This window comes from Papilio machaon, chromosome Z (assembly GCF_912999745.1).
Source record: "Papilio machaon chromosome Z, ilPapMach1.1, whole genome shotgun sequence".
Taxonomy (NCBI): Eukaryota; Metazoa; Arthropoda; class Insecta; order Lepidoptera; family Papilionidae; genus Papilio; species Papilio machaon.
The window spans coordinates 8861526-8873870 of NC_060016.1; the positions used below are offsets into that span (position 1 = coordinate 8861526).

General features: G+C 32.5%; 1 protein-coding gene across 3 annotated transcripts in view; it reads right to left on the minus strand.

The window, feature by feature from the left end:
* Positions 1-12345, minus strand: part of LOC106717309 (carboxyl-terminal PDZ ligand of neuronal nitric oxide synthase protein) — a 105243-nt gene that overhangs the window by 23980 nt on the left and 68918 nt on the right. Inside the window, exons 5-6 of one of the 3 annotated variants that reach the window (XM_045686045.1) lie at positions 11675-11866; positions 11372-11386 (exon numbers count right to left, since the gene is read on the minus strand). In XM_045686045.1, the coding sequence (XP_045542001.1) occupies positions 11372-11386; positions 11675-11866 (207 nt within the window). Of the gene's footprint in view, position 1; positions 733-11371; positions 11387-11674; positions 11867-12345 lie in introns of those variants that run through there. The other 2 variants (XM_014511147.2, XM_045686046.1) reach the window with 2 other exon arrangements.

Below are 12345 nucleotides of genomic sequence, written 5' to 3' on the forward strand. Positions count from 1 at the left end.
CCTCTAAGTCGGAATCCAAGCCATCTATATTCGAATGTGTGTCCGATCTGAGCGACACTCTATTAGGCCTTCGTGTAAGACTGTTGACACCCATCAGCTTGCTAGATCGACCCAAAGTACTGCTTCCATTGCTAACGATTTCCGGTTCGCGGAAAGAGAGTTTCTTCCTCGGCCGTTCATTATTATCTTGGATGTGAACATCGGCACTAAGTCTTTCATTAACAGGTAACACTAACCGCGATTGCGTGCACACATCATCAGATGATTCAAAATGACGTTTAATTGGAGTGATTTCCCTAGGATAGCTACCACCGAAGAAGTCTAGACTATCATCATAACGTTTCATGGGGCCCATTGATTGAGGCCTCGGCCGGACTCTTTCCCCTACATATTCACGTGGAACCTCGTCTATTCGACTCCTATGTTTACTAGCTCGCATGTCACTGAACTCAGGCTCCGAACGACTGCTCTTGAGCCTTTCGATATTCTTTTTCCCTTTGGACTCATGTTTCTTGGGCCTTTGTTGATGATCATTCTTCGACTTGAGAGCTCCACCGAGAGAGACAAGAGTACTCCGAGCTTTTAACAATACTTCTGAAGGCAGACTTTTTAATAGATTATCACTCTTTCGATGTTTCACATCGTGATCCTTATGATTGGACATTTTTATATTTTAAAGAGCACATGTGAGATCGTTGTTTTCGCGTTTCTTTCGAGTAAGCGTGTGTACGAAACGCGGTGTACCGCGCAGCGCCCCACGAAACAACTGAAGTATTGGCGGCATGGCCGGCGCGTGCGTCGCGCGTCGCTACAAGCACCACAAATAAACACATTCGCGTATTCTCAGCAGTTGTGTCTGAATTACGTCGGCATCGCGGACCACTGATGCACTTCAACACCTATGCGGATGTACAAAGTTTATTAGAAACAATACAACATGTGTTTCAAAACGTAACCACCGCAACTACAATGAGCTATCTCTCCAGCTTAAAAATTTATATATAATCAATCAAACTAAAAGCAGAGTTTTTACTCCCTTTCCAAATAAGCATTTATTGTTGTTTTCCTGTAATTATTCTGTTTTCGCAGAAATGCCAATAAACACATTTTTCGGTAGTTATCGTTATTCAATTTTTATCGCAATTGTTAGGACTTCGATATCACTAACCAATATGAAAGTGAAATTTTAAAAATACGTTGGAACATAAATCTCTCATATTACTTTTCGTTGGCATCGACCAAATCAGAAATACAAATAATTGATATACCGGGAAAACACCAGAACAACAGAAAATTGTTCCACAGTTTTTGCAGAGAGTTTTCCAATCGCTAGATTTCTCTCGTCGATAATGTCGTCGGCAAATTAAATTCAATGTCATGATTAATCAATGATTGAAAAATTAAACATTAAATTTGGACCTAGTCCAATTAAAGAAAACTACAGAGGACGCTATATGAATCAATGAAAAAGTTTTTCACAATTCGTTTCGTAAAATTGTTTTTATCGAGCTTATTCCCGCACTTATAGTAATCGCTCTTAACTAGTGTCTCTTACTAAATCTACACTAACCCGAACCATTAGTAAACATTAAAAAACTTTCTACATTAAAAAAAAAATATTTTAGCGAAGTCACATTTCAAAATATAGTCTTCATTTAAGACTATAAAACATAAAAATAATGCTTAACAAAAAGTGTTTTTGGCAAAAAAACAATTTTAATAAATTCAGTCGGACGCTGTCTTCTAAACTATTCATTACTGTGCGATGTACCGACGAAACTGGTGAAGCTAGAGTCCAAGAGGCTTCTTTCGTACCCAAATTTCTTGCTTATGGAAGTCGTCCTTCGAAACCGAACAATGACTCTCGCTTACAGAGATTACTCGCGTGTCTAGGTTTAACTGTCAACAATGTTGAATATAAAACCGTTTTCCAAACGTGGTTTTCAATTCCAAAAACAACAATAAAATAGTACTTTAACCTGAAGCAATTAAAAGATTTGGATGGCTTTATTTAAGAAGTTGGTCTCTGTAATAGTGTTCAACAACTAGTCAACGGTATTACGCTTCTCGAGGTATTATCGGCGCTCTAGAACAGTATATCTTTCGTTTAATTTATGTTACTCGCTACCGTATTGTTTTCTCTCAAACGTTTAAAGATGTTGAACACATTTCACATTAAACGAACCGATTTCTGTTTTCGACACATACTGATTTAAGATCACGTATTTAAAAACAAGGCAAGTTGATTGAAAGCGGCGTTAATACGCATCCGATGATGAAAGACTTTTAAAATATAATGTATCGAATTAATTAATTATAAAACGGATTTATGGTTTCTTTTTGAATGAGATCATAAATAACCATTCTATATAAGACAGAAAAAAAAATAGAAAGAGGCTACGTTTATCATATCCAAATATTACTTTGCGTTCGATCAATAGCTTTCCTTTATCGAATTTTATTAAGCCATTTTTTCGCCTTAAATTATAAGAGATTTCAACATAATATACTTTTTTTTTCAACATAAATGCACTAAAATAGGATTAACACATTTAAATGAGCTCTAAGATTGAGTTATTATTTCTGAAGGAAAACTTGTTAAGACCTATATTATTAGATTACAAATATAAATTATTGTATTTTTATCAACGCTTGCTTAAAGAATAACATCGTAACTATCGCCAGATGGTTATTCAAATCAACGTTAATTAACAAAAACAAACAGTTGCATGAATTAAAGTTATTTTAGAAACGCAGTGTATTTCAAAATGCTCATGGTGTCTTGTTTATTTTTGTATTCATTTGCTTTTCGTCCAAACACGTCTATTTATATTTTTGTTCTTTTTAATTCACATAAATAAAATTTATAGCATAATATTTATGAAGCAAAACCTCCATGGAAGATTTGAAGTTTATTGTGGGTTTCGAGTGACGTGACTCATTTATTGACACATATTGATGTCTCTGTTTTTTCAAAGAGAATGTGAGGGATGACATTATATGTCACTGCAGTCGAGACCCACAAGTATAACGACATTTTTAAAGGTGGGTATAGACTAGAGCATTTACTTGTAACAAAACAACGAGCCGCTCTATGATATGTTGTTGTGTATCACCCTTTCACGAACCAGACGTGCTTTGGAAACTATGCTTTTACCTGTATCATATCATTCGTTAAAACGTTACATTACATAGAAATGCTTAAGAAAATCCTCAAGTGTATATTCACCTTAATACAGATTCAGTTATTTTCTAAATGCAATTAAAAACAAGTGAATGCAAAACACTCTCACCCTCACTTTGTCACTCTCTCTCTGGAAAACTAGGATAAAAATATGTATGACAGTTTCGGCAGTGGAAATCCACGATAAAAACTGAATAAAGCGGTAAAATAGTAAATACTATGACTATATAACTAAGTTATGGTCCCACTCTTTTAATATCAAACAGTAGCTGTGCTCGCGACTTCGTCTGCGAAAATACAGTATTACGTCTTCGGGAAGCATTTTAATTATTTATGGTTTGCGTTGATGTATGAATGCAGAAGAAGTAAATTAAACTTATAAAACATTACAGCAAAACATATTAAACTTACAAAACATTCACATAAACCTTGCATATTTCCATACAAACTGTCATCCCCTACTCCCTATTGTTATATTGCACCCTTGAGGGTACAATTTTTACAAACGTTGAATGTAATATTTATTCATCAAGTTGACATCCTAAAAATAAGTTTCAAACTTCTAAATGTAAAAATGACGATACTTCTATACAAATTTCCACCCCCACTTTCAACCCCTTAGATCCCGTTTTCGCGTTAAAAAGTAGCATATGTCCTTGCTCAGGCTCTAGACTATCTGTGTAACAAAATTTAAATCTGTCCAGTAGTTTTGGCGTGAAAGCAGAACAGACAGAGTGACAGTTACTTTTGCATTTATAATATTAGTAAATATTATCACTATTTCTAAAATCTTTTGGTTTGTTTGCGATATTCAAAATTAATTATCAGTTCTTTGTCTCATAACTTGTAACCGTAATAATATTGATATTGAATTTAATCGAAACTTTCCCGACTTGTTTGGTGTTCTGTTTTCACGAAACTGATCGGTCCGTTTGAAACTAAGCTTATTTATCTTTTACAATGTTTAAGAACTACTAGATGTCGAAACGTCGAAGTTTATGTTGCTATTTACTACCAAGATCGTTTAAAGAAACTATAATCGTAATCCTTGTGCGATAAAATGTCGGGGAATCAATTGGTGTTTTAAAATATCGCCACAAACGATTTAAGTTCGACTTTCGTGTAACAGATGGTTATAGCTCCGCTGCAAATTACAGCTTTAATTGATTCTAAATGTCAAGTTTAGTTAAAACATTGTCGACAATAAAATAAAATATATTAATTTAGGCACTAGTTTTTTAGACATTATATGAGTTTATTTTAGGTTGTTTTAGAAAATTAATTTTAAGAATACAATATAGTAGAATTAATAAGTCCATTAAACCGAAGGCAAGGAGAATTGTATTTATTCGCGGTGGCTTTCCTGGCAGCACATTTTAGTCACTGCAAACCATGTACGCAAACTATTCAAATAAACATTCCTACGGTGGTTACTTGTTAATTCTAGAGGCTTTATCTATCATTTCTACAACTTGCATCATTGATTTCTCTTGGTTTTTAACAGGTGTTTTGAAAGTGGAAACCTTAGTATATTGGTCCTTCGAACAGGATAAGTAAAAATCTTAAGACTTATAAGTTCGCATACATGACAGATAGGTAGAAATAGTGAAAATATTTACTTGAAAAGTTTATATTTTATTTGCATTTTAAGCCGTATGTGAAAACGGGCTGTGCCTGAATCAACTTTATTTAAATTATTTAATACATTTTGAATTCTACTTACATTAAAAAATATCTTTTTGAATATGGGAAAAAATAATGAACGAATGCTCGCTTGGTTCTGGGGTCGAATTTCAGCGGAAAGCTTGAATGTGAAATGAGTTGAGCGTCTTTTATAATTAATATCTACAACTTTTACAAGCGGGTATATACTTTGATATAACTAAAATTATTTTTCATATTAAATGAATTTATCGTATGAAGGACTTGTCAGAAAAAACTTAAAAGTAGAAAAGCAAATCAATTATTGAAGTCACTAATTACAATAATTCCTTCAACATTGTGAGTTCTAGCGTAACTACGAAATCAGTTTTTGTTTATTTATATTTCTCTATAATTTTGACTCATGTAAGTTGTGCGTTAGCGATTTGGTGTAATGCATGCGTCAGTTTGGCATAAATCTTTTCTATTGAAATTAAATTAATATCGAATTATCATACTCAGTCAAAAGTACTGAAACTTATGCATTTTATTTGTTTGTTACTAGCAAGAATGTCACGTAGAAAGAATAATAACAAAAATGTAGGTAAAAAAATGGAGATATTCAATCAATGAGACGGAAAAAAACTAGCATTGTAATTGTATTAAAATGTATAAATAATAACGACTGTGTTAAAAATTGGACGTAGTCCCAATTACTTTTTATTGACGTAAAAAAGATGCATGAATATAATATGTACACATAAAGCAATTTAAACATCCGCACAACTTTTTTTTAATCAAACATAAATAAAAGACACCCTAGACAAGGCATCATCTTCAAAGAGAACAGACGTTTTATTATATCTTACATCAATCATTACAACTAAAAACACTATTCTATTTTCAAACGAACGCTTCCGATATTATGTCATGAAACAAATATAAGGATGACGTCAAGAAACAATTGCGATCATTAACATGATTATGATCAGCCTATGTTAGTCCATTGATGGACATATGCCTTCCCCAATGCCTTCCAAAACCATCATTACAAAATAAATAATCAAAATTGGTTCCCCAGGAACCAAGTTCGTGACTTTTTCCTTTTTTGAAATTGGTAATTTTCAATTTTATTTTTGAATAATTATTATAAAGTTATTCAGCGAAATCATACTCCGAAACGAGTAAAAAACCCGATGTAAATCCTTGGGATGATTTTCAGAAAAAAAAAGTAGATCTTTTTTATATTTATAGTCTACTTTTCAACATAGCTTTGTCGTGTTAATTGCGATAAAGTCCGTATTCGTATGAGTCAACGGTTATATAGTTTCAAAGTATTTGGCTCTTTATAAAGAAAAATCCTAAATCCTATCCTTGCCTGTAACTTGTTTCATTTCAGTTAGAGAAATGAAGACGAACCTATTTTATTAAGACTCAAGGCAATCATTGTGTTGTCTCTGCTTTGATCTATTTATAAGTCACGAGCTTAACAGGTGATGGTTTTAATTTCGTCACTATTCTACTACGCAATTAAGAAGAGCTTTTAACTATTTATAATTTCTAAATTCATATTATTCGTGATTGGGAAGACTTCAGCAGGTAAAAGGCTACTAATTACTTGTAGGTAATTCTATGTTTTATCTTTGTACAAACTTTGGGTCGAATTGTTTTCCAGATAATCGAGATGAATGGCAACATTATTTCGTCATCAGAACATTGTCTACATGAATTTTTAATTTTGGCTGATAATAACTAACTATAATTCAATTTATATTATTATACAATAGCAAATCAGTCAACTTAATTGACTTTAAGATTGTAATGGAATCTTTGAAATTTATTTAACAAATCTCAGTTACGTTAATAGCCACCCATTACCCCCACGGATTACCACTGATTGTGTTCCCCGCTACTTTCACTAATTACTAGCAATACAAGAGGGGTAGGCTGATATTTTAATGCGGAATTCTGTGGCGGCATTAATATAAATTACCGACAATTTTGCGTTACAGCTGTGAGTCGTAGCTATAACCGAACCCGCGTTTAGTCAATGCGATTATTATTTTTAATTAAACTAAGGCTGCTATACACGGATTGCTTCAAGCAGTCAGTGCCGACAGCTTCAATTGTGGCGTACCACCAATATTTGTAGCGCCGATTGCCAACCGCGGTTCAATTATGGCGAAACTTAACTGCTGATCGCTCAACGCTGACTGCTTGAAGCTGACAGTGCTGATTGTTTGAAATAGTTAGTGTATGGTGGACCTTAATAGCAACAATTTGTATCAAACATAAATTGTTTGCGTGAGTCAAATGCCAGTTTGTTTTCCAAAGTCTGTTTCAGTTGGAATAAGACTTACGAATTAAGACCGGTAATGGCTTAACAAAAAGAAGAGTTAAAAATATTCGATTTTTCATATTTATTATTCCAGTGAATTTCCTGAAAACATATAAATACTCATTAATACTTTGTAAATAAAAATCAATGGCAGAATCAGTGTAACTTTAATTGTTTGATATGTTTCTAAAACTGATTTCCAGAAGTGAGAAATATAGAAATGGTTATTTAAAAAATCGTTTTATTTCCTGCATTGTACAATGTTTCCTATGTATCTGAAAAATCGCCCTTTTCATTTCGTTTATCACGTCGTCACAAGCTTTAACGTATAAAAACGGTTGGGATGCTTTTTATAAAAAAAGCATACGCGGTTTGTAAATACACGTTCCGGATCAGAGCTAACAGAAACAACCATTTTTACACGAGAATTTGCGGAGGTACAAATGACACGTACATCTCCCACGAGGCATCGTTATACGAAATAATATAAAATGTATGTTGGACATTAAAGCACTTTTTTTCGACACCAATTGCTCCTTAAAAATCGCATAGTAAAATGTTAAGCAAGTAAATTTTTAAATGTATTTTTTTTACAAACAAAAGCAACTCGGATGTCTTCGTGTCTCCTATTCCTATTCATTTTAATGTAAATTGTTTTAATTATAGTGAGTTGAAGAAGTCCAAAGAAATTATGAATGGATTTTATTGCAGGATATTGCCATCGAATGCTGTGTTCCATATTAAAAGCGACAATTAATTGAACGTTATGTACGCCTTTAACTGTTTAATGTCGTTAAAAAACAGTGTATTTTGCTATTTATGATGCGAGGTACACGTTGATTTTTTTCTGTAATTGGACACCGCAAAAGAAGTTGACTGTACCTGATTACTATGTTTATTTTTATTTTCAAATTTATCTAACAAGCGGATTCTTTTGATATATAACTTCTTTTGATATAAAAATGAAGTTATTTTTATTTTCTCCCTCATTTCACGTTTGCTATTTTCCTTGTTATGTCGTAAAACATCCTATTACGTTTTTTCTGAAAAAGAGATCGTCTGACAATGGTTTTTCAATATCATATTATATTTCTTAATATAGGAAACGAGGAAGCAAATTTATGATATTTTTTAGGAAAAAATCTGACGAAACAGATATTTTATGTTATGTACATATATACTCTCGAAATATATACCTACTCTCTAATATAATTTCATTTTGATTTAAATACAAAATGTGAATCACGTTATTATCAATAATTATAATTTGAATTTTATACATAAAGCAGCGTAAGTTGTCGAAAATAACATTACGGCTTTCCTTATTTCTCTTGTTTATCTTTCTTCCCTTTTTTAGACGCCAAATTGATTAGGAAAATTATACAATTACTGTACATGACATTTTAAAACTTTGATTACATTTACTTACCTGATGCCATAAATTTTGACACATTTTGACAATTCTACTAGCTAAATGGCTAGTCAAATATTACATTGTCTACGAGCTCGGGTTGCATATCTTTAACATGCTAGTAACAAAGAAATCAAGATGATATTGATTAAAATAATATCGACCTATCTGTACGTCCTTTTTTTCTAAAATGTATAAAAAGCTTAAATAAAAACAAAAATAAAAATAATTACAAGTCAATTTGCCTACGGTCCTGCCATTTATTATTTTTTCGCTTGACACGAATATGGCAACATTGATAGCTTAACAATGGAGTTCGTCGTTGTACATCAAACCTTATCGTTGTGATTGATTTCCCCTTTAATCAATTTTCGTTAAACATCCTTTGTTAGCCATTTTTCGGTAATGATCAATTACTCGGAATTTAGACATATACATGTATAATATATGTTGTCTTTTTATTGTAACTCTGTGTTTTAGTTTAACCGATTTAAAAGATATGTTATTCAATTCATATTCGTCTCCGGAATGAACAGAAGATAGAGTCATAAAAATTTCTTTTCAATTTATAAACCTAAGGATTTTTTTGTTTAATATTAATACTACTTTAAGAAAAATAATCTGATTTAGTTGATATATATATATCGATGGTTTTCTGACGCAACCTCGTAACTCGATTTTTGACGATATTGAGATTTAATCGGAAAATTAATCAATAAATATAGCCGCATAGATCTGTAAAGTTATAAATAAAAATATTCATTCAATTTTTTTTTATTTAAAAAAATACAATCTCGTATCTCAGTTCAAAAAAATGTGTCAAGCGCAACCTCGTATCTTGAAATACAAGATGGCGTATTTATAAACAAGTTCTGTCTCTTTCTCCTATTAACAGTAGACGCGTTGCTGGAGTTTCTTCCGCCACTTCTCCCAGCGCTAACGCTTTCCGAAGTGGCAGTAATGTTAGCTGTATTAATAATAGCAATCAGATAAAAGCAACCGATCAAGCCGAGGTTCGGCCCTCTCGGGCACTCTTGAATCGGAATGCTTGACAGCCCAAGCCGAGGTCCCCTCTTGGGGGCCCTTGCGCCCAGTCACTCCATGGAGCGTCCACCGAAGCGACCTAAGAGCTCGGTGACCTCCCAATCCGGTAATAATAACAAAGTAACAGCCCGAGCCGAGGCTCCTGAGGGAGCCCTCGAGCCCAGTTACTCATAAACGAGGTTTAGGCTAAGCTCCATCTGCGCCCGGCAACCTCAAGCCCGGTGAAGCTGTAAATGCCACTTCAAGGCAAACAGTGACAACTCAGTCACAAAAAAAAAGTTCTCTCAGCAATGTTATTTGGTCCAATTTTATTAATAAAAACTTTATTATTACTTTAAATATCTTTCAGTAAATTGAATTGTTATTCAAAGTGAATTTGTTTATTCGCTTTGGACATAGGATAATTTTTACCCCCTTTTCTATTTTTTTTCCGCGCGGACGGAGTCGCGGGTAGAAGCTAGTATCAGATAAAGATCGAAATAATAATGAAAGTAAAAATCACGAAGTAGTAATGGTGCTTGATGAAACTACTGGAGTTTTAATTCCTCTCGAATGTACACCAGTGAACGAAGACGAAGAGGAGAATGTTGATTCTAATTTATTTATAAATATGCACTTAGATGAATCTACGGGCTTATTTGTAGTAGATTGAGATCAATCAATGTCATCACATGGATTATTAAATTCATCAAATTCAATAATTTTGAATCAAACTGACAGTTCTAAACTGGGTAAATGTATTGTCGAAAAGATACATCCAAGTTATATTTAGACAATTTATATAAGTCTGCTCAAGACGTTTACCGTGATTTTTTAAAATCTATGAAAGAGCTAAATATCCCAGATAGTGAAGTATCTAGCTATGGATATTTAGTTAAAAAAATGCAATCGATGAATATTGAGATTTTCCAACCGCGAAAAGACTTCTGCGACACATGTTTTGCATTTAAAAATAAAAATATATCAACAGAAGAGTACAATAAGCATGTAAAAGAAAAAGACCGTTCGCTGGAGAGATCAAGGCTTTCACTGTAGATGTCCAAGCTGTGCAAATGATCTGTTCTTAAAATAAAATAATTAAAAAAAAATTTAATAATGTATCCTTATTTGAAAAAGTTATTACGCAATCACGTATGTTACGTTTTTTTCTCTGCAACAAACACGTATCTCAGAAAATAAAAGAAAAAATAATGATTAAATTTTTTTAATACTATATTTAACTCAAAAATTTGTCGAAAGATTGAATATTTTTAAAATTAGAAAAAAAAAATTGTTAAAAAAAATTAAAAATTTCATAATAAAACGTTTTTTGTCTTTCCTGAAAAGTAGTGATTTCTGAGATACGAGGTTGCGTCAGAAAACCATCGATATCTCTATTTTTTTCAATTTAAATTCCTTTGTTAGCTTTTTACATAAAGAATTAAAATAAAGAATTATAGCTAGAATTCATATAAAGAATTAAAAATATACTTAATATTAAACATTTAAGCCGTTTTACATTAAAGTCAATTACGTACCACGACGACGAAAAAACGTAATGAGTCGAAATTCGGAGATGGCCCGGATTTCAGATTATTTACATCTCATACAGAAAATGTATTTTACAGCAATCAGGGATTCTAATAATTTGGATTTTGAAACTTAATTTGTGGTTAATTCTAATTTTTTTCATTTAGAAAATTCAATCAATGATAAACTATTTCCTGTTTCGATTGTTTCAATGGAATTTAAAAGAAATTCAGATTCTTCTTACCTCCGACGTCAGCAGCTATTGCAACAATTTTGTATAAGTGTGTTGTCTTAGGCATCTTACTATCCAAAGCAATTTATAATTTTAAGATTTTAATTAATGGTACTAATAATATTAAAATTTTGATCAAATTCAAATTCATATCTGATTTTTTATCTTTTTGTAACATATTAAAGGGAAGACGACGCTTCTGCAATTATCAAACTTATTGCGTGCAGCGGTCTTTTAGATATTTCAGCGATTTAAGATGGCCGCGTGTTAATTTGCCACCTTCTACAACTATAAAAAGAAAATTCTCAGGCTTACATTCCTCTTGCTCTTGAATACGTTGCAAGTAAACTCATTGGTGGAACCATCCCTGGCGATGTAGGAGAAGATCTTCAGATCGGAGCTGTCATGGGAGACGTAGAAGATGCGGTAGATGGGATGGTGCATCAGCTCCAAAGACTCACGCGGCGCGGCGTTCTTCTTCTTCTTGCGACGGAAGAAACGCCGAACCTGGCAACACAACAATGAAAGTTATATTTCTACAATATATTTAAATTAGTAGTTATTTTAAGTTTGATCATGCAAGCCCTGTTGCATAAAAACTATAATTTAATTTAATTGTTTGTAATTTAAAATTGAAAAACGGAATGTTCCTTTATATATAATTCGTCGTCTGGTACTTTGTTAAAAGATATTTCTCGATCAACCATCATCATCAGCGTATATCAGTTCTGGACAATGGACTTCCTCAACGCCTCCTACAGAATGAGCGTATTGATGAATGGCGTGCGAATATCGATCGAATCGAATTAGATTATTCGATAATATGAATTATTCTGAATTACCGAATAATTGAGAAAACGAATAATTTTTAATTATTATCATTATTAATTTAAACAAAATTATTCGAATTATTTATTTGTTTTCGAATTATTGGTCGCATTTAGAAATGAACATTAATATCCAATTCGGAAAGAATTATTCCTAAG